Here is a 17480-nt window from a genome sequence, read left to right on the forward strand (position 1 = left end):
TAAGACATGCAGAAGAACGTATTGTGCAGCATTCCTGCCGCCCTTTTAAACAAACACTCTACCATACACATGCGCGCTAAATGCAAACTGTGTGCATGTGTATGCATGTCTATGAATGTGTGTTGTTGTGATGCATATCTGTACCAACAACACATTTCTTCATTTAAGATGTTAAGGGCTTTTCAGTCTCTACTGTAAAGACTCCTTAAAATCAGATAAATGATGATAAGCAGAAATGACTGTTTTATAAATCACTTCTTATCTATTGTGTTGTGTTTTGTGCTTATCTGTGGTTTTCCTCTATACTGATAAAGCTTGTACACCCATTTAAAAGAGGAAAAAAGCAAAACATAGAAGATATAGCCTTAGTCAGATTATGGGAATTGATATAGTTTACAGACTGAACAGGTGCTGATGTGTTGCCTTACCAACCTATTATCAAAATTAGCAAATGCAGTATATGGAATTAGATTGTGTCTAAAGTATCGATACATGCTAGTACAATATCTGAACGCAGCTTTTCTCTCCCGCTCATCCTGTCAATACTTGACTATTTTTTTGTCTATAAAAGTAAATAAGCAGCGAACAAAATATACATTTACCTGTAGTTAGAATGAAAGTAAATAATCCTAATAAATAATCAGGTTAATTTAATTTCAACAATGTGATAATATAATTTCTGCCATTAGCCACCCTGCACTCTAGATGTTAGTGGCCACTGAAAAACCCATAAAATTATTTCTATAAAATCTCTTTTTCTATAAAATTAATCTATAAATATGGTACAGTACTAGCACATATGGATCAGCTTATTGTTACGGAATTATGGTTTCAGGAAAAGGCTGACATTGGGTCTGGTTGTGAGACGGGTCTGCGGCAAAGGCCTCGTCCCAGGACTATTTTCCAGGCAGGACTGACAGCTCACAGTAAACCCCGCAACAGAGAGAGGGGACATAGTAAACAGGATCACAGCAACCTGGTAATTCTCACATTCACACACACAAAGCCGCTTTATGCTTTAAGTGAATTTTTGTCTGTCAGACACACTGAAATCAAGCCAGACAAACAGAGATCACCTTTGCAGACGATTAAAGCTGTCATACCACTGTCAGCTCAACAACTCAACACCTTTAAGTCAAGCTGCCTATCACTGTCTTTATGTTGTCACACAACTGAAGTTGCCTGTACCCATCCAATCAAAACAATATTCATGGAAAATCAAATAGGGACCCCCAACCCCCATTTTTTTTTTTATCGATAAGTCACAACTTGTTTTAATGGTTGTTTTGTCTGTGTTGTGACGGGGTGAGCAAAGACAGACAAAGTGCAGAAAATGTCTCATGTTACAAATGTAGCCATGGTTCCCTCAGAACTACGATGCTAATGGGAATGTCTACAGCATGTCTGAAGCATGTGTCAAAACACGACAATAACATTGGCAGGTGACAGCCCATGAGGCCACTCGGTGTCACTGTCTATAGCGGAATGATGCTGAAAATACAGCAAGCTCATTACAGGGAGCGGAGGACCTTGCCCATAACCAGGAAGGTTTTACTCCATGCTCATCTTAAATGACCAATGGGAGCTACCAGCTAAGGCTAGCTACAACCATTGTAAAGGCTGTAATATGATTTTAGGCTCACCAAGGTGAACAGACCACTTCCTGTTGGAGCCCAGAAACTAGAAGAGCTCCGAGCCTTCTGAGCCACGGAAAGTGTACAAGGGCTAGGCAAAAATGCTTGCCACAGCATTATAAATGCTCAACTGAGACTCCAGCAACAACCCTGCTCTCTCATATGGAGTTGAAGATAATACTATTAAAGGTGCCATCGAATGAAAAATTGAATTTATCTTGGCATAGTCAAATAACAAGAGTTCAGTACATGGAAATGACATACAGTGAGTCTCAAACTCCATTGTTTCCTCCTTATATAAATCACATTTGTTTTGATAGGCGAATCTCGCACAGGTGAATCAACAGACTAGAAGCAAGAAAAATAGCGAAAAATGGCAGATGGAGCAATAATAACTGACATGATCCATGATATCATGATATTTTTAGAGATATTTGTAAATTGCCTCAAATTCATTCAGAATCAAATGTAAACAATATAACAGTATACAATACTCACATAATCCGACGCATACATGCCGCATGCATGACGAACACTTTGTAAAGCTCCATTTGAGGGTTATATTAGCTGTGTGAACTTTGTTTATGCACTGTTCTAGGCAAGCGCGAGCTCCGTGGGCGTGGAGCAGGAGAATTAAAGGGCCAGTAGCCCTGAATCGGCTCATTTATAATGATGCCCCAAAATAGGCAGTTAAAACAATGAATTAAAAAAAATCCATGGGGTATTTTGAGCTGAAACTTCACAGACACATTCAGGGGACACTTTAGACTTATATTACATCTTTTTAAAAAAAAGTTCTAGGGCACCTTTAAGGGTTCTACTTATACTCAACCATGAAAACATTGCCATCAAGGGGAGCCAGCTAAGTGCTAGCTGCGATCACTCAGAAACAAATGTCTTTGTAGAATCTCAAAAACCCAGACATTCTCGAAGGTGCCTTATGACAAAAAGGGTTTTGCAAACTAGGGCGAAAGCCCTACTTCCTTTTGGGTTCTCGAGATCAAAACAGCTCATCTCAGGGACTGGAGTACCCTGCTTCAAGACCAGACTCAGGGGGAGGGTTCTGCTCCTCAGTCAAACCCGAGGAATTTCACAAAGGTGCCTACAACTAGGAAGGGTTCGCTTCCTGTCAGGTTCCTGAGATTGCCACCACAGCGCACTGCTATTGTGCGGGCCAGTGGAGGAGGCAGACTTAAAATAACTCCTGCCTTCATTTTCTGCCTCTAATTTCCACAGAATTAGGCCTCACACATTAGTAATAGTAGACCAGAAAGAGAATTAATCTCATAAGACTCTCCCTTTGCTCCGCCCACCACCCCCGTGATTGAACCCACCTGCTGCTATGTCAGCCACAGGACCCAAACCGAAGGGTTTAGGCACTCTATTCTCATCCCTCGAGAGAGAATAAACAACAAAGGAGCTCATACAGCGACCACATTCATTTCCTTGAGAGCTGAACGTGCTTCGTTCAAAACGGCAGACTCTATCGCTAATCAAGAATCATGCATATAACAATCACAAACACATCACTGTGAGTTCCTTTGACTCCCTCGAGAGCCGAATGCGCTTGAGCAAATACTTTGTCCTGCTGGCAAAACAAGTCATGACCAGCCAGAAACCAGCTACCATGTTCCATGTACAACACAGCTATCCTAAGGATTATTCCAGGTTAAATTCAACTAAAGCTGTATCAACATCACTGTGGCATGCTGTCTGTTAACACAGAAAATCATTTTGAACTGTCTCATAGTTTGTAAAAACACACTCAAAAACTTGTTGACAGAAACGTAGTTGCACTAGAAGTCTGTGAGGGCTGCAGGCTGTACATATAGCCATTATATTTCCATTCGTAACAATCATTAGCTGGGTTTCCATTCAAACGTGAAGCGAATCTTCACAAAGTTCGCAAAAAAAATAGGTGCATTCCCATCAAGTTCTTCTAGTGGATGTTGGTGGTATAGTCCCTAGTAAAAAAAAAACCTATACCAAAATCTATTTAAAATACTATTATAATAATATTATACTTCAAATTGCAGGGTATTTTTAATTAGCACATAAATATGCAAATGTATTTGTAGTATACATAGCACAAAATAAATGTTTTTCAAATACATTTTAGTTTGTTTTTTTTACTAGGGGTAATCAACAGTAAATAAAACACCATAAGCGGAAATGGACGATTAGTGTTCACTACGTCAGAATTTATTCGGCAAATGCGTCTCCCATTATTTGCATCAACTCTTTCGCAGAAGTTAAAAACCACCTCAAGCAAGTGTAAAAACTTTTTGCAGTTTCCGTCGCTCGATACTTCAAAATGTGTTAAAAACAGGGTGATACATAGCTATTGTAACTATTTTTTATTGTTTTATTTTATTTTTTGTTTTGTTTTGTTTCCTTTTGCGTTGACTAAGGGTTGAAATTGTGTGTGTTTATAGGTTTCTAGTGTTCCTGAGGGTCCCGTACTGGAGCTCATGGAACAGGACTCTAAAGACTCTGCACAGAGCAGCGCCACATCCACCTCGACTACTGACACAGTCAGCCAACCGGAGTACAAGGTACCAGGACATCACATAAACACAAATTCACAATCCAACTATCCTGTCATGTCCCGTTCCTCTTTATGTTCATGCAAAAACAACCCACAAGTACCAATATTTGTCCACCTGCCTTCGATATGTAACAGTAGCCTCAAAGAACGGCTCCACTTGAATGTGAAGATAAAAGCCTTTGTGCTTGTGGTGTATCCTCTTCTTTGCGTGTCACTAAGCCAGGCAGCTGCGCGTTTAGAGAGCACAGATGAGACCATGAAGGTCTTGAATGGGGGTTTTGTGGGTTATAGTGTCTTCTAACTCACTTTTGACCACAGACTCATAAATACTCACAGACACTTGCACAGGTGAGGAAACAACAGCGCTGTTGAAATGGTCCTGACTGATTGAGAGTCGTGTGCAGACAAGCTCAGTGTCAAAGGTTTTGCTTGTGTCTCAGTCCATGCTCAATCCAGCTCTCTGAGTGCGACAGAGCTTTTGATTGTCCTTCTTTGTGTAAGTGGATCAAAGAAATCTGTGCAGTGATAATCTTAATTGTCCATCTTATTAAAAGGATGATTCTCCAAGAGATTAAAATCTACTAGTCGAAACCTGTATGATTTTTCTCTTCCGTGGAACACAAAATAAGTTATTTAGCAGAATGTTCAGGCTGGATGGAAACAAAACCGGAACAAAAAAAAAAGCAACATAAAAGTTGTACATAAAGATGTCAAATCTTCATATTTAAAAATTTAAATTAACTTTAAAGCCATTATTCATTGAAAATTGTGTCTGCGTACTGTTGTTCAGCTGAAGTCAGTTCAGTGTTGATTCAGATCGGGATCGGTAGCATTCGAATATTTCGTCCAGTTCCTTTTTCAAATCTAATGGAGGTTTCAGTGAGTGAGAAAATGTTAATTCATGGTGAACTATGTCTAATTTGTGCATCTTTCCTCTTCAGGATAATAAAGGCTTTGGTATTGGAGAGTTAGTCTGGGGCAAGATAAAGGGCTTTTCTTGGTGGCCCGGGATGGTGGTGACCTGGAGAGCAACAGGGAAGAGGCAGGCATCCCATGGCATGCGCTGGCTGCAGTGGTTTGGAGATGGAAAATTCTCAGAGGTAACAAACAAAATGAAGTGTTGCCAGAATACGACAACTGCAGTAATTAATACTAATAGCAGTGAAATTTCAATAGTACAGCAAAAACTAAAATGACATTGAACATGCTCTTTTATTTTAAATGTTAAATATTGATGTAAATATTAAAGGGATAGTTCACCCAAAAATTAAAATTATCCCATGATTTACTCTCCCTCAAGCCATCCTAGGTGTATATGACTATCTTCTTTCAGACGAACACAATCTGAGATATATTTAAAAATATCCTTAGTCCTCCAAGGTTTATAATGGTTGTGAATGGGGGGACTTTTTTTTATGGAAAAAAGTCTAAAACGATCATTTTTAAAGAGAAATTCTGGAGGATTTCGATATAAGAGAAGAGGAGCTTAAATTTGTTGCACAATTAGTTTGAACCGTGAGAGGCGTGTAAGCTTACAATACTCCTACATCCTGCGTCATATATTGCGTCAGAGGATTACTCTTTTGGCACAAGTTGGCTTGCGCAGTATGCATACGGTCGTCCACTGGAAGCTAGTTTTTTTAATTTATAAAGTTGTAAATATGGATATTTTTCTTACAAAAATGTACCGCTTCAGTTCAGAAGGCCTTATTAACCCCCTGGAGCTGAATGGATCACTTTTTTTTATGGATGGATGCATTATTTTTGGCTTCAAAATGCATTCACAACCATTATAAACCTCGGAGAACTAAGGATATTTTTAAATATATCTCGGATTGTGTTCGTCTGAAAGAAGATAGTCATATACACCTAGGATGGCTTGAGGGAGAGTAAATCATGGGATAATTTTCATTTTTGGGTGAACTATCCCTTTAACAATGTTAAAGTAATGGTATAAACTTTTTCCAAGCAATTATTCAAGTAAACAGTCAGTAACAAAAACAAAGAAAACAAATGAAAAGCAATAGAACACATATAACGAAGATATACAGTACAGTCCAAAAGTTTGGAACCACTAAGATTTTTAATGTTTTTAAAAGAAGTTTTGTCTGCTCACCAAGGCTACATTTATTTAATTAAAAATACAGTAAAAACAGTAATATTGTGAAATATTATTACAATTTAAAATAACTGTTTTCTATTTGAATATATTTCACAAAGTAATTTATTCCTGTGATGGCAAAGCTGAATTTTCAGCATCATTACTCCAGTCTTCAGTGTCACATGATACTTCAGAAATCATTCTAATATGCTGATCTGCTGCTCAAGAAACATTTAATGTGTACAATTGTACAAAATATTTGTGTACAATATTTTTTTTCAGGATTATTTGATGAATAGAAAGTTCAAAAGAACAGTGTTTATCTGAAATCCAATCTTTTGTAACATTATAAATGTCTTTACTGCCACTTTTGATTGATTTAATGCATCCTTGCTGAATAAAAGTATTCATTTCTTTAATTTCTTTTCAAAAAAATAAAAATAAAAATTCCTACTGACCCCAAACTTTTGAACGGTAGTGTATAATGCTACAGAAGCTTTGTATTTCAGATAAATGCTGTTCTTTTGAACTTTCTATTCATCAAGGAATCCTGAAAAAAAAAAAGTACACAACTGTTTTCAACATTGAAAATAATCATAAATGTTTATTGAGCAGCAAATCAGCATATTAGAATGATTTCTGAAGGATCATGTGACACTGAAGACTGGAGTAACGATGCTGAAAATTCAGCTTTGACATCACAGGAATAAATTACTTTGTGAAATATATTCAAATAGAAAACAGTTATTTTAAATTGTAATAATATTTCACAATATTACTGTTTTTTTACTGTATTTTTAATTAAATAAATGTAGCCTTGGTGAGCAGACGAAACTTCTTTTAAAAACATTAAAAATCTTAGTGGTTCCAAACTTTTGGACTGTACTGTAAATTAAATTAATCAATTAATTCAACACAATATTTTGTTTACAGCATATCCTACAAAACGTGCTGCCAGTTCAAAAAAAAAAAAAAGCCATATTGGTAATACTGATACTGTAGAAAAACTGGTATTGTTACATTGTTTTATTGATGTTTTGATTTGATCCTGCAGTACTAGTACCTCTGACATCACTAGTTTGAACGTCTATGCTTTTATGTGAAATTGTGAAACAAAACATGGTGGAATTGAATAGAATGTCATGTAGTGTGTGAAATGTAATCAATTCAGTGCTAATTAAATCAAGAAAGATTTAAATCTTTAATTCATTCATTAAATGCTCTGAAAAAACTATTAAAGACATTATTAAACATTAAAGACTTTAATTATGTACACACACACAGAGTGTATGACATATACAGTTAAATTATTAACTTAACATGCACACAAACAAATGCTTGCCCTGAGCCCTGGTTACTTTCTGACCCTGGTGTCATGTGTATTTTGCAGGTGTCTGCTGACAAACTCGATTCCATCACAGCCTTCCCAAAGTTTTTCAACCAGTCATCCTACACCAAATTGGCTTCCTACCGTAGAGCAATCTTCCAGGCCCTGGAGGTGAGAGCAGAGAGCAGTCTGTGTTTATTGTTTTGTAGCACTTGGAAACAATTTTTGCCTATGGGGCAATGAGCTGCAAATATGCATTTTACAGCATCTTTAGTTCATTTATTAGAAGACAGTATGCACCTGCTCTTCCAAAATATAGGAGGAGAGCATGGACTTTACTTTTACTTATTGAAGTGCGCATGTGTTTTGTGTGTGAGGTAAACAGTAGATTGGGAAAACACTCATCTGGAAAGTCTGGAATTCCCCAGAGCTTCCTTAATTATCTCTCTGTGAATCGTACCTCCTAACAAACTTAACAAAAGCATCCAAGCCCAGACATGCACCAGAATGACAGGACTGGCTGTTCTTTACTTTCTCTCCCTCTCTCTCTCTCTCTCTGTCTCTCTCTGTTTTTGTACCCCACTCTCTACAGCATGATTAATATCTGCAATTTGTCTCTATTTCTACTGGGAGGATAGTCTTACTGAATGTATGTTATTTTGGACATAGTGCGCATAGTTGGTTTTACTCCACCTGAGACATTTGTTTCCAGGATGGTTTCTGTTTTCTTACAGTTACTCTGACATACTGTTCTCCCGCTATCTGCGTGTTCTCAGGTGGCTAGTATACGGGCAGAGAAGACTTTTCCTCCGTGTGAGGCAGACAGTCTTGAAGAACAGATAAAGCCCATGCTCGACTGGGCTCATGGAGGCTTTATGCCCAAAGGTCAGGAGGGCCTGAAACCCAGAGAGAACGCAGGTGAGTACACATCATCATGACTGCCATCTGTGACAGCATCTCAGATCTCACACTTTATCTATGCAGTTGTTAAAAAAAAAAAAGTACTTGAGTGAAAGGGCTTAGCTTAGAGTCAAACACAGACACAGACAAAGGCTTATGACTATAGGGGGTATATATAAAAATGTTTTGTAAATTTAGTATTTTTTAAATAGCATTTAAAACATCAGTATAGTAGATGAGATCAAATAAACCATGTGTATGAGTTTGTGCTTATAGGTGAAAGTGCAATAATTGTAATGAAATGTAAAAATACATTTCTCAAATGACAACAATCATTGCGCATTATAATGTTGTGCAAAATAATCATTATTATCAGTTTGACTAAGTTTTCATTGACTAAAACTAGACTAAAATGCCCTGACATTTAACCCCAGGTTCACAGACAAGACTTAAGGTAGTCCTAGACTAAAATCCATGTTTGAGCTGTTTTAACTGAAAGCAGCTTGTAGTGACAGATCTTAAAATATGTCATTGCCATTGTTTTTTGCCAAGATGCACACCAATAATGTTTTTTTTCCAGTGTATGTTTATAAAAGCTACTTAAATATCCTAATTGAACTAAGGCCTAATCCTGGTTTAGGCTAAGCCCTGTTTGTGAAACCGAGCCATTGTCAACTTAAACTTCACTAAACAAAGTTAATATGATCGAAACTAAAAAGGACTAAGACTAAGACTAAAGATTAAAAAATAGCTGACAAAATGAGTCAATTAATGACACACTTAGTCAACTAATTAACATTAGTTTGAAGATACCAAAATGGTTTAAAGCATGGTTTAAGGGGAATTCAGACAAATACTCATTTTACAGCCACTGAATACACAAAGTGAACAAAATATTAAAATAAATGGGTAACCTGAATCACCACGAGACATGAAAAGACAAAGTCTTAAAACCTTAAAACACTTAAAACCGTTAGAGCAGTTTCTACAGAAAGCCCTACAGACTAATCAGTTTCTACTGGCAGAATTTCAAGCATTGCCATCTTGTTTGCCAAAATGTTAGCAACACGAAAGTAATGTAACTTGTTGGTCAAGTTTTTCTCCACTTATTAAAGCTGTTATTATAAGGGAATGTTATGAATTCATTCGTAGTCTCACACTGTGGTTGAGTTCCAAGACTGCGGTTTGAAGGGTTAGTCCACCCAAAAATAAAAATTCTGTCATTAATTACTCATCCTCATGTCGTTCTACACCCGTAAAACCTTTGTTCATCTTCAGAACACAAATTAAGATTAAAAACATATTTAAAACAGTTCATGTGAGTACAGTGATTCAACCTTAACAATATAAAGCAACGAGAATACTTTTTGTGCACCAAAAATTTTTTAAAAAAATAACAACTTTTCAACAATATCTAGTGATGGGTGAATTCAAAACACAGCTTTACGAATCTTTTGTTTCAAATCAGTGATTTGGATCACATATCAAAATGCCAAACTGCTGAAATCAGGTGACTTTGGTGCATTTCTAACAACTGATTGTGTTCAAATGGTGTTCAGATTCTGTGGAAATCTCGCTGTAAAGTAAATTAAAATGTAATCTGTGAAAAACTGAGTAATAGTTCAGTGACTCCTTTACATGCATAAGCCCTCCCAAGCATATTTATATGTACAGTTTAAAATGTCTTACATTTCTGCTCATTGACATTACATTAACCAAAGGCAACATTCAAGGTCCCTGTCAGAGACCCACAAAAGAAGTTGAGCTGGTGCAGTCATTTGTTTGCAAGGTTTAGTGTGTCTTGTCTCATCTCATTTAAACAATGAGTCTATCAGGTCCTTTAGTATCTTTCTTAAACATTCTGGTTAAAATGTATAACATATCTATACACATATCTATAATTTTTGGAAATTGTGCCATTGTGTTTTCATGTAGTCAATTCTGGGCCATAAAACTAAGGGTATTTAGATGTATTTGAGTTTACCATCAAGACACTGAAAATGTTTCTGAACCACTGCTGAGATGAGCAAGCAGTCTTTGGTATTGTGGTCTTACTGTGGAATTAGAAAGAGGAAATAGCCTATCTAATTACTTTACAATTTATAGACTGCTGGCTTTTTGCCACAGCGATTACAGATGTGGTTTGTAAGAGACTAACAGCTGTCTGTCTGCATGTTAATGGCTGTATTTATCTTGGTCAATTTCTCAATGTCTTTATCATAATTTACCACAAAATGAAAAGGAAAAATATATATTTTGGTTAAGGAAAATTAAACTTATTTTAAGATTAGTTTTTTTTTTGTGCTGTGACATTATTTTCAGAGCAATTACGATTTATATATATATAATATATATATATATATATATAAGGGCTGTCAAAATTAACGTGTTAATAACGCATGAACGTAAATTCATTTTAACAGAACTAATTTTATTAATGCAGCACGCATTTTCTGTTTCCTAAGCACTTGGCATCTGTCATTGCTATGCAACCATGAACTGTGCTGTCCACGACAATGAGGAGGTTTCAGCAAATTGGATAACCCCAATTAATTTCTAGCCCTTGCATTAGCTCTCCTACTAGATATATTTATGGAGATGAGAAATAAAAGCCCGCCCTGTACAGCTATTATCAACTGTTCGGCTAAGCTTTCAATGTTTTGGTACAGGAAAAAAATTTAAAGATTACAGATAAAAATGTGCGATTAAGTTGCGATTATTCATGAGTTAACTCATGGCAATCATGTGATTAATTGCATCATATAATTAGAATATCATCAAAAAGTTGATTTATTTCACTAATTCCGTTCAAAAAGTGAAACTTGTATATTATATTCATTCATTACACACAGACTGATATAATCATCAAAATTAAAAGAAATAAACATTTGAAATATAACTGACAACTAAGGAAAATCCCAAATTCATATCTCAGAATGTTAGCTCAGGTGTTATGAGAGCCCAGGTTGCTCTGATAGTGGCCTTCAGCTCTTCTGCATTGTTGGGTCTGGCATATCGCATCTTCCTCTTCACAATACCCCATAGATTTTCTATGGGGTTAAGGTCAGACGAGTTTGCTGGCCAATTAAGAACAGGGATACCATGGTCCTTAAACCAGGTACTGGTAGCTTTGGCACTGTGTCCTGTTGGAAAATGAAATCTGCATCTCCATAAATTTGGTCAGCAGCAGGGAGCATGAAGTGCTCTAAAACTTCCTGGTATACGGCTGCGTCGACCTTGAATGGGTTTTTTTTTAACAATCCTCTCCAGGGTGTGGTTATCCCTATTGCTTGTACACTTTTTTCTACCACATCTTTTCCTTCCCTTCGCCCCTCTATTAATGTGCTTGGACACAGAGCTCTTTGTCTTTGACTTTTTGTGTCTTGCCCTCCTTGTGCAAGGTGTCAATGGCCGTCTTTTGGACAACTGTCAAGTCAGCAGTCTTCCCCATGATTGTGTAGCCTACAGAACTAGACTGAGAGACCATTTAAAGGCCTTTCCAGGTGTTTTGAGTTAATTAGCTGATTAGAGTGTGGCAACAGGTGTCTTCAATATTGAACCTTTTCACAATATTCTAATTTGAATTTTCCTTAGTTGTCAGTTATAATCATCAAAATTAAAAGAAATAAACATTTGAAATATATCAGTCTGTGTGTAATGAATGAATATAATATACAAGTTTCACTTTTTGAATGGAATTAGTGAAATAAATCTTGATAAATTTTGATGATATTCTAATTATATGACCAGCACCTGTGTGTGTGTGTGTGTATATATATATAAAGTGTCTTATTTATTTTATGAAGTAATGCTGTAGTGATATGATCATTCTTGATAATTACTTACTAGATGCTGAAGTAGTTCTCACAATACATCTATGATCTATGAAATATAAGTGTCATTATTCACAGTGCATGTGTGCGCATGTTTGATTGTAATATTAGTGTACTTGTGTCTCTTCCAGCTGAGTATTGTGTTTTCCCCATGGCCTCAGAGAGCTCAGTGCTGCTGGACTCCAGCCCTCCGGAGTTCCCCCCCTCTGCTAAGAGAGCTCGACTCAGCCTCTGTAAGGCCAAACCTGGCACTGAGGACGTCTACAGCAGAGGTTAGAGCTCACACTAAGGATACTATTCATGTTCATGGGTGACAACCGATTCCTGCACTCCAAATGTGGTTAAACTTTTTGTTACTTCACCCAAAAATTTTTGTTAGTTCACCCAAAAATGACATTTCTGTCATAATTTACTCACCCCATAAGTCTTAATCTTCAGAACACAGGTGAAGATATTTAAAAACAAAAATAATAATAATAATATATCGGCCGATACTTGGCATTTTTTAAATATCGCATTGGCTGCTAATTTATTCTGTTTGGCCGATGTGTTCGAAGCGGGACTTTTATTTTGATGGCGCTGGGAAAGGCAGCACCTGAGCATACAGCTCTTCCATTCTCCATTTACATTTGTTATCCGTTTAACTATTTCACTGTTACACAGAGAAAGTAAACTGTATACGAAAAAGTATAATGACATTTGCTTTTATATTATTAGTTACAGAAGGGTAAACACTATAATCTTTTCTCATTTACTGTTTCAGCAAATACGCAATTATTTAATTTAAACAAATATTTGAATATCTAATAATAAACATTTAATTTCACAAACTTTGCAGACTTAGTCAAATTTAGCTGTCAGATATTCTGAAGTGTGCATTTGTAGCATGCATGAATGTGTTACTCTGTGCCTGACAATCAGTCCGTGTGAACTCAATACTGACAGGATTCAGATTCACTGGAGACGCATGATCGACAAACTTTAAACCCTTGAATTTAAACTATGATATGCTATATCCAGTTGCTATGTCATATTTAGGAAATGTTCAATGTGTAGAATTAGTGTTACCTTGTCTTTATTTGAAAAAATATGATTCCCAGTGTGCACAAACTTGCCAGATTACTGAGTGCTCTGTTGGTTACAGTGTTTACTTCCTTTTTATTCATATTTTTTCAAACAATTTCTTTATTTGTGAAAAATACTGTAAAATGATTAGAGAATCAAGAAGTTACCATCTAAAGTAAGTCTGTTTAATTTAGAGGTTTATTTTTCATTTATTTTAAAATTATTTATTTCTAATTTATTAAATATTAATTCATATAATTAAATAAATATATATATTTTTCATGGTTTAGTAAACTAACCCTTTAAATGATACAGATAATGAATTGATGTCTAAATAGCCAAATTGCAGTGTGACAATATTAACAGTAACAGTCAAAATAATATGTATCTTTTTTATTAATTGAAATTCTGAACAACTGATTCAGGCATGTAAATAATTCAAATATAGTATTGGGCTTTGTGTGCATAGATTTTGTAGCAAACTAAATAGATATTTTATACTTAATTTAGTAGCATTAGCCTTAATGTGAACAAGACATCATTGAGATTTAACTCTTATGTGTTTGAATTTCCTACTTGTTGCTCATGACTGTCATTTCATCTGCTTTCAGAACAAATGGTCAATGAAGTTTTGAAGAATCACAGAAGTATAGAAGGTGTGTAGTGCTGCAACCCTGCATTCACCCAATTAAATCACACAAGGATCTATTCACAAAGAACACATTTTTGCTTTAAAAAAAAGCAACTTTTTGAAATGCTGTATCATGTTCAAGACACTGAAAAAGACACAAATGCAGTGGACAAACACGTCCATCTAGTGCATGTTTACATAGAAAACAATGGAAAAGAAGTGCAGTCAAATGCAAAAATGTGTTCTGTGTGAACGGCTCCAAACAGCATTGAAGCCATGGCCTTGTGGGCAGCGCTCTGACATACACTGCTGCAGTTGAGTTTTAATCCTAAGGTCCTTTTCTGATTCTCTTCTCCTCTGTCAGTTATTTCCTGCCTTCTCTCCACTGTGTTATCATGTAAGGAAAAAAAAAAACATTCTACAAAGGCCAAAAAATACAACTACCACATAACAGTACTTAAATCTAGAGCATAATGAGCAACTTACAATACAAGGTTTCAACGGTAAGGATAGGTTCTTTTTTTAGGGCCTGAGCACCGATGGTGTTAATTTTTACTTGTTCTGGAAACATTTTTACTGGCTTCACCACAAAAATAATACATTTTGTTTTTAGCAAATGTATTTCATGTGCCAAAAAAATGTTTATATTTTTCTTTTTTCTTAGTGATGCACAGCATATCAGTACCATATTGGTTATTGGCTAATATCATATATATATATATATATATATATATATATATATATATATATATATATATATATATATATATATATATATATATATATATATATATATATATATATACACACAGTACTGTGCAAAAGTCTTACGCACGTTAGTGTTTTCACCCCCAAATAAATGGATTTTAAGCCAGGATTTTATGACAACAGCTGGTATGCTCCACATGGAGATCGTATCTCACTGTCATCAAATCTGTCTGGGATTACATGAAGAAACAGAAAAAAACTGAGACAGACTTAATCCAGAAGAACTGCGGCAACGTCTCCAATACGCTTGAAGAAACTTTCCTGTAAAGCTACCTAAAAAATGATGCGCAAGTGTACCTCGACAAAAGCTGTTTTAAATGCAAAGGGTGGTCACACCAAATAGTGATTTGATTTAGTTAATAGAAGTTAATTGATAAATAAAATCTATTTATGACATAATTTTTGAAAGCATTCTCACTTTACAGCATTTTTACACTAGTGCCTAAAACTTTTCACAGTACTGTAGCTTTGCAGGAAGTTTTTTTCAAGTGTATTGGAGATGTTGCCGCAGTTCTTCTGGATTTAGTCGTCTTCTGTCTCAGTTTTTTCTTCATATAATCCCAGACAAACTTGATGATGGGGAGATCAGATCTCTGTGTGGAGCACTGGCTGTTGTCAGACTCACTGTGCATACAAAAATCTCACTGGATTATTACAATTAATGGCAAAAGGAATGTTTAGACATGTAAACTGATATTTCCTACTGACACACTACAGGAAAAGATATAAATAACTAGCTCAAAACAATTTTTTTGGGGTGAAAATACTAACGTGCCTAAGACTTTTGCACAGTACAGTGTATATATATATTTATTTATCGATATCAGTCGATATTGGATATTTAATTGTTTATGCTAATTTCCTCTATTTTTACATTTAGATTTCCTTTTGTCATCTGTCACTCACTTAAAGTAAACTTTTAAAAACACAGATCATTTTACATTAGATCATTACAACACTGTGTAATTTAATATTTAGCCAATCAATATCCAAATACAAATTCATCATTGGTACTGCACATTATAATGTTGTGATGACTACATTCATTTGCAGCTTTTAAAATGACAGATTTTAGTTTTTAGGGTCTAATGTTTTTTTTTTTTTTTTTTTAGACAAAATAGAATACAATTGTAATAGCCATTTACCAGCCATATTAGCCATAACTTGAAAATAAGTATCATTTGTAAATAATTCAAAAAATTACTAGGTTTTTAATTTGGAGTAATAGCTGGAAAATATAAAGTTATAATCAGGGCTTGACATTAACATCCGCCAGCCCACCAAATGTGGGTGGATTTCAGCAGTGGAGTGTAACAGAGTCACTCCCACTAGCCACTTTGGCATGTTGAATTATAATATATACATTTTTTTTATTCGTAGTCTTTTAAAAAAGCATCTGAAATAATAAACTAAGTATAATGTAGTGTTGTCAGAAATGTTTATTTTTTCAAACCATATCAATATTGAAATATCTGAAATGCTTCCAAATTATCTGAAATTCTTCCTATTAATTTTCCGCAGACTAACACGACACCAGCTGCGCTCTCTCGCTCTCATCTCTCCGACAGCGAGCACACAAACCCGCCTCCCCTCACTCACTCGTTTCATTTGCTCTGGTTGAATATTGCTGGTGTTACAGGGTTTGAATTTCGGTGTGGGATTGTGTGTATTGTGCATAATTTTACTCATTCCAGATTTTGTGCTCACACCGAAAGTGGCCACACATAAAGCCACCTCTCATTACTAAATTGAGTTCTTTTTGCTGCTTATTCTGCTTAAACATTCAAATACACACAAAATAATGTCAAAATGCCTTGGTGAGTATTTACATAAACACAGTCAGTTATGTTTTAAAGATGCCCTAGAATTAAAAACTGAATTTACCTTGGCATAGTTAAATAACAAGAGTTCAGTACATGGAAATGACATACAGTGAGTCTCAAACTCCATTGTTTCCTCCTTCTTATATAAATCTCATTTGTTTAAAAAGACCTTCAAAGAACAGGCGAATCCCAACATAACACCGACTGTTACGCAACAGTTGAGAACATTAATATGTACGCCCCCAATATTTGCATATGCCAGCCAATGTTCAAGGCATTAGACAAGGGCAGAACTTCTGGATCTGTGCACAGCTGAATCATCAGACTAGGTAAGCAAGCAAGAACAATAGCGAAAAATGGCAGATGGAGCAATAATAACTGACATGATCCATGATAACATGATATTTTTAGTGATATTTGTTAACTGTCTTTCTAAATGTTGCGTTAGCATGTTGCTAATGTACTGTTAAATGTGGTTAAAGTTACCATTTTTTTCTTACTGTATTCACGGAGACAAGAGCTGTCGCTATTTTAATTTTTAAACACTTGCAGTCTGTATAATGCATTAAACAACTTCATTCTTTATAAATCTCTCCAACAGTGTAGTGTTAGCCATTAGCCACGGAGCATAGCCTCAAACTCATTCAGAATCAAATGTAAACATCCAAATAAATACAATACTCACATAATCCGATGTATGCATGCAGCATGCATGACGAACACTTTGTAAAGATCCATTTTGAGGGTTATATTAGCTGTGTGAACTTTGTTTATGCAATGATAGAGTCGAGAGCTCGGGAGGGGGCGGAGAGCGCGAGCAATTAAAGGGGCCGCAGCCTGAATCGGCACA

The 17480-nt window shown here is 35.7% G+C and overlaps 1 protein-coding gene across 3 annotated transcripts in view; it reads left to right on the forward strand.

The window, feature by feature from the left end:
• The window catches only part of dnmt3bb.1 (DNA (cytosine-5-)-methyltransferase 3 beta, duplicate b.1), a 49488-nt gene that overhangs the window by 18209 nt on the left and 13799 nt on the right, over positions 1-17480 (forward strand). For 2 of the 3 annotated variants that reach the window (XM_067370664.1, XM_067370665.1), the window contains exons 5-11: positions 836-979; positions 4070-4189; positions 5124-5282; positions 7674-7781; positions 8387-8528; positions 12475-12615; positions 14020-14064. In XM_067370664.1, the coding sequence (XP_067226765.1) occupies positions 836-979; positions 4070-4189; positions 5124-5282; positions 7674-7781; positions 8387-8528; positions 12475-12615; positions 14020-14064 (859 nt within the window). The remainder of the gene's footprint in view (positions 1-835; positions 980-4069; positions 4190-5123; positions 5283-7673; positions 7782-8386; positions 8529-12474; positions 12616-14019; positions 14065-17480) is intronic. The other variant, XM_067370666.1, reaches the window with a different exon arrangement.

The sequence above is a fragment of the Chanodichthys erythropterus genome, chromosome 20 (assembly GCF_024489055.1).
Source record: "Chanodichthys erythropterus isolate Z2021 chromosome 20, ASM2448905v1, whole genome shotgun sequence".
NCBI lineage: Eukaryota > Metazoa > Chordata > Actinopteri > Cypriniformes > Xenocyprididae > Chanodichthys > Chanodichthys erythropterus.